This window comes from Drosophila miranda, chromosome XL, assembly GCF_003369915.1.
Source record: "Drosophila miranda strain MSH22 chromosome XL, D.miranda_PacBio2.1, whole genome shotgun sequence".
NCBI lineage: Eukaryota > Metazoa > Arthropoda > Insecta > Diptera > Drosophilidae > Drosophila > Drosophila miranda.
Genome location: NC_046673.1, coordinates 23479097 through 23492527, shown reverse-complemented (window position 1 = coordinate 23492527; position 13431 = coordinate 23479097). Strand labels below are relative to the sequence as shown.

Sequence of the window (13431 nt, the reverse complement as noted above, 5' to 3'; positions counted from 1 at the left end):
TCACCAAAAATCTAATATTTCCCCATACTCATTTTGAGTATCGGGTATACAAATGTTAAAGAAAAATTATTTTTTTTTTTTTTATTTTTTTTTTTTTTAACTTTATAAAAACATTTGTTGCGGATGCATCTGCAGCTGGATTGGTACTCAGCCCCTTGGATATTCTCCATATGGACCGACAAATAAAAAAAAATACACTTATGGTAATCTCTTAGCATTAGGGACCATTAGGGTTCATGTATCCTTGCTGCACGTACAACGCAAAGGGCAATGAATCGCTCCAGCGTCATGGCAAAGTCTGATTCGATGTCGGTTTTTTTACACAATACCTTGCACACGGTTAGGAAGTATGTGCGCATTTTCTCTCCAAGATCACTTTCGAGAAACTCGTGACGATTAATCCACATATTTATGACGAGGAAAAACGAGCGCATCAGAATGAACATGTCATGGTATTGACCAGAGTTCGCCAGCTGCTGCCAGCTGACCAACTTTGCCATTTCGAATGCATTACGCGCATTTCCAGTCATTTGCAGTCTTGCTGGGACTTTGGTGTATCTGCTCAAGATGGTCAGAAGCAGGGCCAGGGCAACGTCACTGCCAGATCCAGATGAGAGCATTAAACGGGGAAAGGCCGCCTGCATATTCAAGAAATTTTCCAAACGCTTGTCTCCCACGCCTTGCACAAAGTTCTTATACAAGCCATTGGCAATAAATTCAATCTGGTCTGGATAAAGAATAGATACTAAATTGAAGACAGTATCTAACAGCGTGAAGCGTTTATTAATGACTATAAAATTATCCTGTTCGTATGTCATCATCATTATGGCCAGAATATATAAATCAAGCTTCTCTTCCAGATCAAAATCTGCCCAAACATATCTGGACAAAGTCGCCTGCAAATAGCTAAGCAGCTGATAGCAATCTGATATTTGCAGTGCACGTTGAAAGTAATCCTTTATAGTCGATTTGGCCAGGAATGTTTTCAAGTCCTCATGATCGTAGCTCTTTCGAATCTTATCCTCGTCTGATTCAATGGAAGAATCAAGTAATTCCGTCGGATTCATTGTAAAATTGTATAAAACGCGCCTCCCCTTGTAAACAAAACAAACGCAGCAGAAGAAGGATTAATGGCTGCATAAAATTTAAATATTTATATATCAGTAAAATCATTTTATTTTAATGCTTTATATGCTTATTTTGTTTAATAAAACATATATATGAATATAATGAGCGGACATACATGTGTTCAAATAAATCATGAAAAACGTGTTGAACCGTGCTTTGAATATTTTAACGGTGCGGGTAAGTGCGTGCTGGAACTTTTTACTTCAGTGCCACGATGAGTCGTGCCAAACTATTTCAGTCCTTGCCCATCTCTAGTACATATATATGTATGTGTGCTGCCCATAGCCCATTCCCATACACACACACATATACATACATTACGGCAAAGCAGAGGCTCCGCCATTTTGACGTGGCTACGTCGCCGACTGCTGCTTTTCCTATAAAAAGGCCGGCACCAAGCGCTCTCGGTCCATTATATCCATATTTTTGACCTGCTCGGACCACATCCTTTTCCTCTTACTTATTGTTATTTTTCTATTACTAATGGCATTCTTTAGCAGAGTGCTACGGCCATGTCGGAAGTATTTGCTTAAATTGAAATAAAATTAGTATCTGGTTGCGGCGGTTGCGACGGTTGCGGCGGTTGCGACGGCGGCAGCCGCCACCCAGGCTGGTGAGTTCTGCATCGTTATTAAGGGCCCCTCCGGAACACTGTGGTCTCTGGGACAGTGATTCCAGATTCTGAGCGTCAAAATATGCTATATCTTACAAAAATACAAGCTAGAACAAGCTACAAATAGATATATAGATTTCTAATTGTGTTATTATTTCATCTAATTCGCTATTACTCGAATCGGTATATTTATCGCTGGAACGTGTTGAATTTAAATATTTCCCGGTGATTGGTGGTTGTGGCAACATTTGGTATGACAGCGCAATCCATATTCGTTAAATTTCAAAAGAATTCTAGTCGTATACATCAAACAAGTAAATATTTCTAAAACAAACCATATATTTAATATTAAGTTTGATCTTAACGATATTCATTTGACTGAATACCCGTTCAATCACGGCATTTGACCACGGTAGACTTAAAATTCCAATGGAAAATAGAGCGATTTATTCGAAAGATTTGTTTTTGCCAGCACCTCCCCAACGCTTGACCATAGTGTTGGTATAATATTTAGAGCGATCGATTTTCTCATGGTAGTCGCACGCAATCCCTTCGGGAAATTCGGCTATGGGGTCGGATTTTATTTTATTTTAATGCTTTATATGCTTATTTTGTTTAATAAAACATATATATGAATATAATGAGCGGACATGCATGTGTTCAAATAAATCATGAAAAACGTGTTGAACCGTGCTTTGAATATTTTAACGGTGCGGGTTAGTGCGTGCTGGAACTTTTTACTTCAGTGCCACGATGAGTCGTGCCAAACTATTTCAGTCCTTGCCCATCTCTAGTACATATATATATGTATGTGTGCTGCCCATAGCCCATTCCCATACACACACACATATACATACATTACGGCAAGGTATGTATATGTGTGTGCATACCTTGCCGTCACAAGAAAAATTAGAATTACAGAAAACATTCGAGAAACAAACAAAAAAATCACAAAAATACAAATAAAAACCGAAATTTAATTAACTTTTTCAATGAAACGTAACACCTTTAGGGGGGTATAAAATGCATTAACAATTTGCATCTACTTGGGGGGTATAGGATGGTCTTTTAGTTCAACTTTCTCTCTTCCATCTTCATGCTCTTCTTTCTCCAAAACAAAATTGAATTTTGCATACGATTTCAGGGCACAAGGCATTGTTGGACAGAGTTGAGCGTTTTCAAGTGCGGTTGTTTTGAATCACGGGCTCCTGATTTTCCGTTTTTAGCATCCGCGCTGCGCGTGTTACCTGGAAGGGTTGCGGCGGTTGCGACGGTTGCGGCGGTTGCGACGGCGGCAGCCGCCACCCAGGCTGGTGAATTCTGCATCGTCCTATTCTCGATCTTGACCTAATAATTAACGCGTCAATTGCCCAAATCCTCGCCATCTAATGATTCATCCTGCACCGATGAGCTGTCGTCACCGCCGCCGCCGCCCCCACCACCGCCTCCTCCGCGCTTCGATGAAGGTGTGCCCGTGAGCCGGCTGGAGCTGAGGCCGCCGGTGCGTCTAAAGGAAAGGGAGACATACAAGTTTCAGGATTAGTATCAGGGTATACTATATATAGTATAGGATGGTTCTGGGTAGGATGGTAGACGTGCAGTGCATGGGGGAATACAGAAATAACAGAACAGAGATTGGAGTTGCACGAACTAAATTCTATTTAAAATAGGAGTTTGAACGGCATTAGTTCGCACTGTTGGATGAATTTGCTGGATGGTGTGTTCCTAACATGCAGAGAGATGTACACAGAGGTGTGGTTGCTAGGTTTTCTTTGGTTTGGAGTGGTTTCTGGTTCACATTCACTGGGTCTGGGTCTGGGTCTGGGTCTGAGGATCTGACTATGGATCTTGGCCAGCAGCACTTACAGCGCCTACGAGAAAGAAGCGAAAACAAACAAACATCCAAAACAATATAGGAAGAATCTGAATCCCGGAAGAGAGCGAAAGAGAGACATAGCGCTAGAGACTTCCCCCTTCCGTCACAAAACCCTTGATCGAACAGGGATCTGCACCTACCGTAGTTTAGTTTTGAGTGAGTTGATCTCACGGTTCATGGCCTCTGTGCGCTTCTGTGTCTTCTCCTTCTGCAGTTCCTCCTCCGTCTCGTCCAGATTGCGCTTGAGCAATTTGATGCGGCTATTCAGCTGTGGGAGCAAAACGAATCCTTTAGTATAACCATCCCACAGTCAGGAACGGTCGGGCTGCTTACCTTATCCATTTGCTCCTTGTGCTGGTCGACATGTCTCCGCTCGTCTTCGATGTTCATCGTCAGCTCCTTGATCTTCTTGTCCATCTTGCGGTTGGCCTTCTGCTGCAGCAGTCGCTCCTTGCCCTCGCTCTCCAGCTGCTCCTCCAGATTGGCGATTTTGGCCTCGAGCGTGGCGATGGTGGCCTTCACCTTGGTACGTTGTGCCGTCTCAATCTCGGCCAGCTTGGCCTTCAGCTCCTTGTTCTGGCGCTCGAGCAGGGCGCGTCCATTCTCGTTCTTGTGCGAGTTGGACTTCTCGTTGGCTAGCTCGGTGGTCAGCTGCTCGATCTGCAGCTGCGCCTTGCGGCTGCGGTCGAGCAGAACCTCCGAAATGGACTGCTCCTCCTCCAGCTCCTCCTCGAGTGTGGCAATGCGGGCCTCCAGTCGCCGCTTCTCGTCGACCATCAGCGATCCCTTGCTGGAACTGTTGGCAATCTCCTCGGCAAGCTCGTCGCGCTCCGTTTCGGCCGCCCGTCGGGCCCGCTCCGAGCTGGCTAAATCCTCGGTCAGCTGTAATACTTCTGCCTCCAAGGCCTTGACCTTGCGCTCGGCCTCCTTGCTCTGCGCCTGCAGCTCCTCCTTGGCCGCCTTGGCCTCCTCGGCGTCGCGAAGCGCATCCTTGACTTGTGCTTGCAGCTTCTTGGCGTGCTTCAGGGCATCCTCCTTCACCTTGTTATGCATCTCCATCGTGGTCTCGATCTCCTTGAGGTCGCCCTCCAGCTTCTTCTTCGATGCCACGGCGGCCGTTCGCTGCTTGCGCTGCTTGGGCGGTGGCCTTGGTGGCGGACTCCTCGTCAATGCGCATTAGGGTCTGGGTGAGCTCCTCCTCGCGCTTCAACAGCTGCGCCTGCATCTCCTCCACTTGGGTGCGTCGCTCATTCAGCTGCTCCCTAAGGTCCGCCACCTCGGTTTCCACCTTTCGCTTGGTGCGGTCCGTCTCCTGGCGCTGCTGCTGATCCTTGTGCATGCGCTCCTCGAGCTTGGCCTTCTCCTCCTCCTCGGCGAGCGTCTGGGAGAGATCGTTGGCCCGCTCTTCGAGCAGCTTCTTCTCCTTGAGCAGCTTTTGGTTCTGGTCGTCGGTGAGGGCGAGATCCTCCTCGTGCTTCTTGATCTTCCCGTCCAACTGGACCTTCTCCAGCTGCAGCTTCTGGCGCGCGGCCTCCTCCTCCTCCAGCTGCTCCTCGAGGTCCTGGATGTGCAGCTCCAGCTTTTTCTTCTCACCGCCCAGGGCCAATACACGCTCCTCCTCCTCCTGGACGCGCGTCTCCAGCTCCTGCATCATGTCCTCCAGCTCCTGTTTGCGAGCCATCAGACGCGAGCGCGACTCCTCCGCCTCGTCGCACAGCTCAGTCTCGGCCTGCAGATGTTCGGCTAGCCTGGTTTTCTCCACCAGCGTCTGCTGGTACTTGCGCTCGTACTCCTGGGTGTTCTTGGCCAGCGTGTCGAGCTTCTCGCGCACCTGCTTCAGCTCATCCTCCTTCTGGACGAGCTTCTCCTCCTGCTTGGTGACCTCCAGCAGGGGCTTAACCTTCGTGTAGAGGCGCCACCACTGCCAGTTGCGGAGCTTGAGGTAGGCGGCGCAGTTGCGCTGAATGATCCGGATGGCATGCAGCTGCTGGAGCCGCTTCTGGTAGTTGCGGCGGGCGAGGAAGCCGCGACAGAACGCCTGGAAGTTCACGATTAGGTCGGAGATCTTGAAGTCACGCTCCTCCTCGAGATGGGCGAGGACGCCCGCGCGGAAGAAGATCTTCGACTGACCGACTCGATACAGATTCGAGTCGAGTTCCAGCGCCTGGATCATCCTCTCGCAGGCCTTCTTGCCGTCCATGAAGCCCTTGGCGATGACGTTCGGAGTGAGCAGCTCGTACCGCTGGCGGAACTCCTGGAAGGGTATGCGATTGGGGAAGCCTTGGCGACAGATGCGTATGCCCTCGAGGACGCCGTTGCAACGCAACTGGTCGAGCACCAGGGGGGCATCGATCTTGCCGGCCCGCTTCTCGTGGTTCGGTATGATACAGCGCACAAAATTGGGATTCGTGTTGCGCAGCGTGTCCATCAGCTTCGCCAGCTGCTCCTTGAATAGGTGGGACACGGTACGGAACATGCCCTTGCGGGTGCGTGCCCCGAACGTGGTGTCGGTCAGGGCCTGCTGTGCCATGCCAACGATCTCCACATCCTTCCAGATGTTCACCACAAACGGATCCTGCGAGCCCTGCAGCAGCGACACAATGTTCTCGTTCAGCGGATCCATGTTCTTCATCAGCCACTTGGTCGCCGAGTAGTCCACCCGTCCGGCATAGTGGACGATGGCAAAATCGGCCACGCCCCGGAAGTCGGTCTTCATGAACTTCGGATGCATCGAGTGGGCCGAGACGAGCTTGTCGACAAACGTCTTGTCGGTGGCCTTGGGGAACCAGCACTCCTCGTCGAGCAGGGCCATGATGCCGCCCGGTTTGTCGATCAGGTCAATGGTGGGCTGCAGATCGAGCCCAAAATCAATGAACTTCCACTCGATGCCCTCGCGCTGGTACTCCTCCTGCTCCAGGATGAACATGGTGTGGTTGAAGAGCTGCTGCAGCTTCTCGTTCGTGTAGTTGATGCACAGCTGCTCGAACGAGTTGAGCTCAAAGATCTCGAAGCCAGCCATGTCGAGGATGCCGATGAAGGAGGCCCCCTGCCGCTTGGTGCGGTCCAGCGACCGATTGATGCGATTCACCACTTGAACCACTTGAGCCACTTGAACATCCGCTCGTAGCAGGCCTTGGCAATGGCCTCCACAGCGAGCTCCACCTGCTCCTTGGTCTGGGCCTTGCTCTACTGTACACCCCCCCCTAGACATTGCTAGATCTCTGAAGAACCTGCAATAATCCCATTCTCTTGTGTCCTCCCGCTACTCAGGGTGAACTGGAGCAACAACTGCTGCAAGCGAATCCCATACTGGAGGCCTTTGGCAATGCCAAGACCGTCAAGAACGATAATTCATCGCGTTTCGTAAGTCACACACACACACACGTTTCGATAGAGACTCTTCCAGTAATCCTTGTATTTGTGATCCTTTTTGTGCAGGGCAAATTCATACGGATCAATTTCGATGCCTCTGGTTTCATCTCGGGCGCCAACATCGAGACGTACCTGCTGGAGAAGTCGCGGGCCATCCGCCAAGCCAAGGACGAACGTACATTCCACATCTTCTATCAGTTGCTAGCGGGCGCCTCGCCGGAGCAGCGCGAGAAGTTCATACTCGATGATGTCAAGTCGTATGCATTCCTGTCGAACGGCAGCCTGCCAGTGCCCGGTGTGGATGACTATGCCGAGTTCCAGGCCACCGTCAAGTCGATGAACATCATGGGCATGACCTCAGAGGACTCGATATTCCGTATCGTGAGCGCCGTCCTGCTGTTCGGAAGCATGAAGTTCCGGCAGGAGCGCAACAACGACCAGGCCACGCTACCCGACAACACAGTGGCCCAGAAGATTGCCCATTTGCTCGGCCTGAGTGTGACGGACATGTCGCGGGCCTTCCTCACGCCGCGCATCAAGGTGGGCCGCGACTTTGTCACCAAGGCCCAGACCAAGGAGCAGGTGGAGTTCGCTGTGGAGGCCATTGCCAAGGCCTGCTACGAGCGGATGTTCAAGTGGCTCAAGTGGTTCAAGTGGTGAATCGCATCAATCGGTCGCTGGACCGCACCAAGCGGCAGGGGGCCTCCTTCATCGGCATCCTCGACATGGCTGGCTTCGAGATCTTCGAGCTCAACTCGTTCGAGCAGCTGTGCATCAACTACACGAACGAGAAGCTGCAGCAGCTCTTCAACCACACCATGTTCATCCTGGAGCAGGAGGAGTACCAGCGCGAGGGCATCGAGTGGAAGTTCATTGATTTTGGGCTCGATCTGCAGCCCACCATTGACCTGATCGACAAACCGGGCGGCATCATGGCCCTGCTCGACGAGGAGTGCTGGTTCCCCAAGGCCACCGACAAGACGTTTGTCGACAAGCTCGTCTCGGCCCACTCGATGCATCCGAAGTTCATGAAGACCGACTTCCGGGGCGTGGCCGATTTTGCCATCGTCCACTATGCCGGACGGGTGGACTACTCGGCGACCAAGTGGCTGATGAAGAACATGGATCCGCTGAACGAGAACATTGTGTCGCTGCTGCAGGGCTCGCAGGATCCGTTTGTGGTGAACATCTGGAAGGATGTGGAGATCGTTGGCATGGCACAGCAGGCCCTGACCGACACCACGTTCGGGGCACGCACCCGCAAGGGCATGTTCCGTACCGTGTCCCACCTATTCAAGGAGCAGCTGGCGAAGCTGATGGACACGCTGCGCAACACGAATCCCAATTTTGTGCGCTGTATCATACCGAACCACGAGAAGCGGGCCGGCAAGATCGATGCCCCCCTGGTGCTCGACCAGTTGCGTTGCAACGGCGTCCTCGAGGGCATACGCATCTGTCGCCAAGGCTTCCCCAATCGCATACCCTTCCAGGAGTTCCGCCAGCGGTACGAGCTGCTCACTCCGAACGTCATCGCCAAGGGCTTCATGGACGGCAAGAAGGCCTGCGAGAGGATGATCCAGGCGCTGGAACTCGACTCGAATCTGTATCGAGTCGGTCAGTCGAAGATCTTCTTCCGCGCGGGCGTCCTCGCCCATCTCGAGGAGGAGCGTGACTTCAAGATCTCCGACCTAATCGTGAACTTCCAGGCGTTCTGTCGCGGCTTCCTCGCCCGCCGCAACTACCAGAAGCGGCTCCAGCAGCTGCATGCCATCCGGATCATTCAGCGCAACTGCGCCGCCTACCTCAAGCTCCGCAACTGGCAGTGGTGGCGCCTCTACACGAAGGTTAAGCCCCTGCTGGAGGTCACCAAGCAGGAGGAGAAGCTCGTCCAGAAGGAGGATGAGCTGAAGCAGGTGCGCGAGAAGCTCGACACGCTGGCCAAGAACACCCAGGAGTACGAGCGCAAGTACCAGCAGACGCTGGTGGAGAAAACCAGGCTAGCCGAACATCTGCAGGCCGAGACTGAGCTGTGCGACGAGGCGGAGGAGTCGCGCTCGCGTCTGATGGCTCGCAAACAGGAGCTGGAGGACATGATGCAGGAGCTGGAGACGCGCGTCCAGGAGGAGGAGGAGCGTGTATTGGCCCTGGGCGGTGAGAAGAAAAAGCTGGAGCTGCACATCCAGGACCTCGAGGAGCAGCTGGAGGAGGAGGAGGCCGCGCGCCAGAAGCTGCAGCTGGAGAAGGTCCAGTTGGACGGGAAGATCAAGAAGCACGAGGAGGATCTCGCCCTCACCGACGACCAGAACCAAAAGCTGCTCAAGGAGAAGAAGCTGCTCGAAGAGCGGGCCAACGATCTCTCCCAGACGCTCGCCGAGGAGGAGGAGAAGGCCAAGCACCTGGCCAAACTGAAGGCCAAGCACGAGGCCACCATCGCCGAGCTCGAGGAGCGCATGCACAAGGATCAGCAGCAGCGCCAGGAGACGGACCGCACCAAGCGAAAGGTGGAAACCGAGGTGGCGGACCTTAGGGAGCAGCTGAATGAGCGACGCACCCAAGTGGAGGAGATGCAGGCGCAGCTGTTGAAGCGCGAGGAGGAGCTCACCCAGACCCTAATGCGCATTGACGAGGAGTCCGCCACCAAGGCCACCGCCCAGAAGGCCCAACGTGAACTCGAATCGCAGCTCGCCGAGATCCAGGAGGATCTCGAGGCCGAGAAGGCGGCCCGCGCCAAGGCCGAGAAGGTGCGACGCGACCTCAGCGAGGAGCTCGAAGCACTCAAGAACGAGCTTCTCGACTCCCTGGACACCACGGCCGCCCAACAAGAGCTGCGCTCCAAGCGCGAACAGGAGCTGGCCACGCTGAAGAAGTCGCTGGAGGAAGAGGGTGTGAACCACGAGGGCGTCCTGGCCGACATGCGGCACAAGCACTCGCAGGAGCTGAACGGCATCAACGATCAGTTGGAGAACCTGCGCAAGGCCAAGTCCGTGCTGGAGAAGGCCAAGGGTACGCTGGAGGCGGAGAACGCCGATCTGGCCATCGAATTGCGCAGCGTCATTCTGTTTGATTCTGTTTGCAGGTGAAATTGGCCGAGATCGAACGCGCACGATCGGAATTGCAGGAGAAGTGCACAAAGCTGCAGCAGGAGGCGGAGAATATCACCAATCAGCTGGAGGAGGCCGAGCTGAAGGCATCGGCAGCCGTCAAGTCGGCCAGCAATATGGAGTCGCAGCTGACGGAAGCGCAGCAGCAGCTGGAGGAGGAGACACGCCAGAAACTGGGCCTCAGCTCCAAGCTGCGCCAGATCGAGTCCGAGAAGGAGGCGCTGCAGGAGCAGCTCGAGGAGGATGAGGAGGCCAAGCGTAACTTTGAGCGCAAACTGGCCGAGGTCACCGGCCAGATGCAGGAGATCAAGAAGAAGGCTGAGGAGGATGCCGACCTGGCCAAGGAGCTGGAGGAGGGCAAGAAGCGGCTCAACAAGGAGATCGAGGTGTTGGAGCGACAGGTGAAGGAGCTGATTGCCCAGAACGATCGCCTGGACAAGAGCAAAAAGAAGATCCAATCGGAGCTGGAGGATGCCACCATCGAGCTGGAGACGCAACGCACGAAGGTAGGTCCCTGGCCCTCGTCATAGTTCCTTGAAGGACTCCCTTTGCTTATCCCCAATCCCAATCCCTCATAGGTGCTCGAGTTGGAGAAGAAGCAGAAGAACTTCGACAAGACCCTCGCCGAGGAGAAAGCCATATCAGAGCAGATCGCCCAGGAACGCGACACTGCAGAGCGGGAGGCGCGCAAGAAGGAGACCAAGGTGCTGTCGGTGTCCCGCGAGCTGGACGAGGCCTTCGACAAGATCGAAGATCTCGAGAACAAGCGCAAGACACTCCAGAACGAGCTAGACGACCTGGCCAACTCCCAAGGCACCGCCGACAAGAACGTCCACGAGCTTGAGAAGGCCAAGCGCGCCCTGGAGTCGCAGCTGGCCGAGCTGAAAGCACAAAACGAGGAGCTCGAGGACGACCTCCAGCTGACGGAGGATGCCAAGCTGCGTCTCGAGGTCAATATGCAGGCCCTGCGCTCCCAGTTTGAGCGCGACCTGCTGGCCAAGGAGGAGGGGGCGGAGGAGAAGCGGCGAGGACTGGTCAAGCAATTGCGCGCTCTGGAAGCGGAGCTCGATGAGGAGCGCAAGCAGCGAACGGCCGCCGTGGCATCGAAGAAGAAGCTGGAGGGCGACCTCAAGGAGATCGAGACCACGATGGAGATGCATAACAAGGTGAAGGAGGATGCCCTGAAGCACGCCAAGAAGCTGCAAGCACAAGTCAAGGATGCGCTTCGCGACGCCGAGGAGGCCAAGGCGGCCAAGGAGGAGCTGCAGGCGCAGAGCAAGGAGGCCGAGCGCAAGGTCAAGGCCTTGGAGGCAGAAGTATTACAGCTGACCGAGGATTTAGCCATCTCGGAGCGGGCCCGACGGGCGGCCGAAACGGAGCGCGACGAGCTTGCCGAGGAGATTGCCAACAGTTCCAGCAAGGGATCGCTGATGGTCGACGAGAAGCGGCGACTGGAGGCCCGCATTGCCACACTCGAGGAGGAGCTGGAGGAGGAGCAGTCCATTTCGGAGGTTCTGCTCGACCGCAGCCGCAAGGCGCAGCTGCAGATCGAGCAGCTGACCACCGAGCTAGCCAACGAGAAGTCCAACTCGCAGAAGAACGAGAATGGACGCGCCCTGCTCGAGCGCCAGAACAAGGAGCTGAAGGCCAAGCTGGCCGAGATTGAGACGGCACAACGTACCAAGGTGAAGGCCACCATCGCCACGCTCGAGGCCAAAATCGCCAATCTGGAGGAGCAGCTAGAGAGCGAGGGCAAGGAGCGACTGCTGCAGCAGAAGGCCAACCGCAAGATGGACAAGAAGATCAAGGAGCTGACGATGAACATCGAAGACGAGCGGAGACATGTCGACCAGCACAAGGAGCAAATGGATAAGGTAAGCAGCCCGACCGTTCCTGACTGTGGGATGGTTATACTAAAGGATTCGTTTTGCTCCCACAGCTGAATAGCCGCATCAAATTGCTCAAGCGCAATCTGGACGAGACGGAGGAGGAACTGCAGAAGGAGAAGACACAGAAGCGCAAGTACCAGCGCGAGTGCGAGGATATGATTGAATCGCAGGAGGCCATGAACCGTGAGATCAACTCACTCAAAACTAAACTACGGTAGGTGCAGATCCCTGTTCGATCAAGGGTTTTGTGACGGAAGGGGGAAGTCTCTAGCGCTATGTCTCTCTTTCGCTCTCTTCCGGGATTCAGATTCTTCCTATATTGTTTTGACATTTTATTGTTTTGGTTTAAGCTCCATCCAAGTGGCCGAGACCGAAAAGGCCAAGGCCTATTCGCCCAAAAAGGATGCCGCACTCATTATGAATTGTGAGGGTCTGCATTAGGTTTCGAATCGTTTCGCTTCTTTCTCGTAGGCGCTGTAAGTGCTGCTGGCCAAGATCCATAGTCAGATCCTCAGACCCAGACCCAGACCCAGACCCAGTGAATGTGAACCAGAAACCACTCCAAACCAAAGAAAACCTAGCAACCACACCTCTGTGTACATCTCTCTGCATGTTAGGAACACACCATCCAGCAAATTCATCCAACAGTGCGAACTAATGCCGTTCAAACTCCTATTTAAAATAGAACTTAGTTCGTGCAACTCCAACCTCTGTTCTGTTATTTCTGTATTCCCCCATGCACTGCACGTCTACCCAGAACCATCCTATACTATATATAGTATACCCTGATACTAATCCTGAAACTTGTGTGTCTCCCTTTCCCTTAGACGCACCGGCGGCCTCAGCTCCAGCCGGCTCACGGGCACACCTTCATCGAAGCGCGGAGGAGGCGGTGGTGGGGGCGGCGGCGGCGGTGACGACAGCTCATCGGTGCAGGATGAATCATTAGATGGCGAGGATTCGGGCAATTGACGCGTTAATTATTAGGTCAAGATCGAGAATAGGACGATGCAGAATTCACCAGCCTGGGTGGCGGCTGCCGCCGTCGCAACCGCCGCAACCGTCGCAACCGCCGCAACCCTTCCAGGTTACACGCGCAGCGCGGATGCTAAAAACGGAAAATCAGGAGCCCGTGATTCAAAACAACCGCACTTGAAAACGCTCAACTCTGTCCAACAATGCCTTGTGCCCTGAAATCGTATGCAAAATTCAATTTTGTTTTGGAGAAAGAAGAGCATGAAGATGGAAGAGAGAAAGTTGAACTAAAAGACCATCCTATACCCCCCAAGTAGATGCAAATTGTTAATGCATTTTATACCCCCCTAAAGGTGTTACGTTTCATTGAAAAAGTTAATTAAATTTCGGTTTTTATTTGTATTTTTTTGATTTTTTTGTTTGTTTCTCGAATGTTTTCTGTAATTCTAATTTTTCTTGTGACGGCAAGGTATGCAC

At 53.1% G+C, this 13431-nt stretch overlaps 1 protein-coding gene and 2 pseudogenes across 1 annotated transcript; 1 reads left to right on the top strand and 2 right to left on the bottom strand.

Moving 5' to 3' along the window:
* Window positions 1-227: 227 nt before the first annotated feature.
* On the bottom strand, window positions 228-1067 carry LOC117191261. The gene has a single exon (XM_033396178.1). It carries the CDS (start codon window positions 1065-1067, stop codon window positions 228-230), a length of 840 nt encoding a protein of 279 aa, XP_033252069.1.
* A 1631-nt stretch (window positions 1068-2698) lies between these two features.
* Window positions 2699-6803, bottom strand: LOC117191253 (annotated as a pseudogene).
* A 39-nt stretch (window positions 6804-6842) lies between these two features.
* Window positions 6843-13285, top strand: LOC117186472 (annotated as a pseudogene).
* The last annotated feature ends 146 nt before the right edge of the window (window positions 13286-13431 follow it).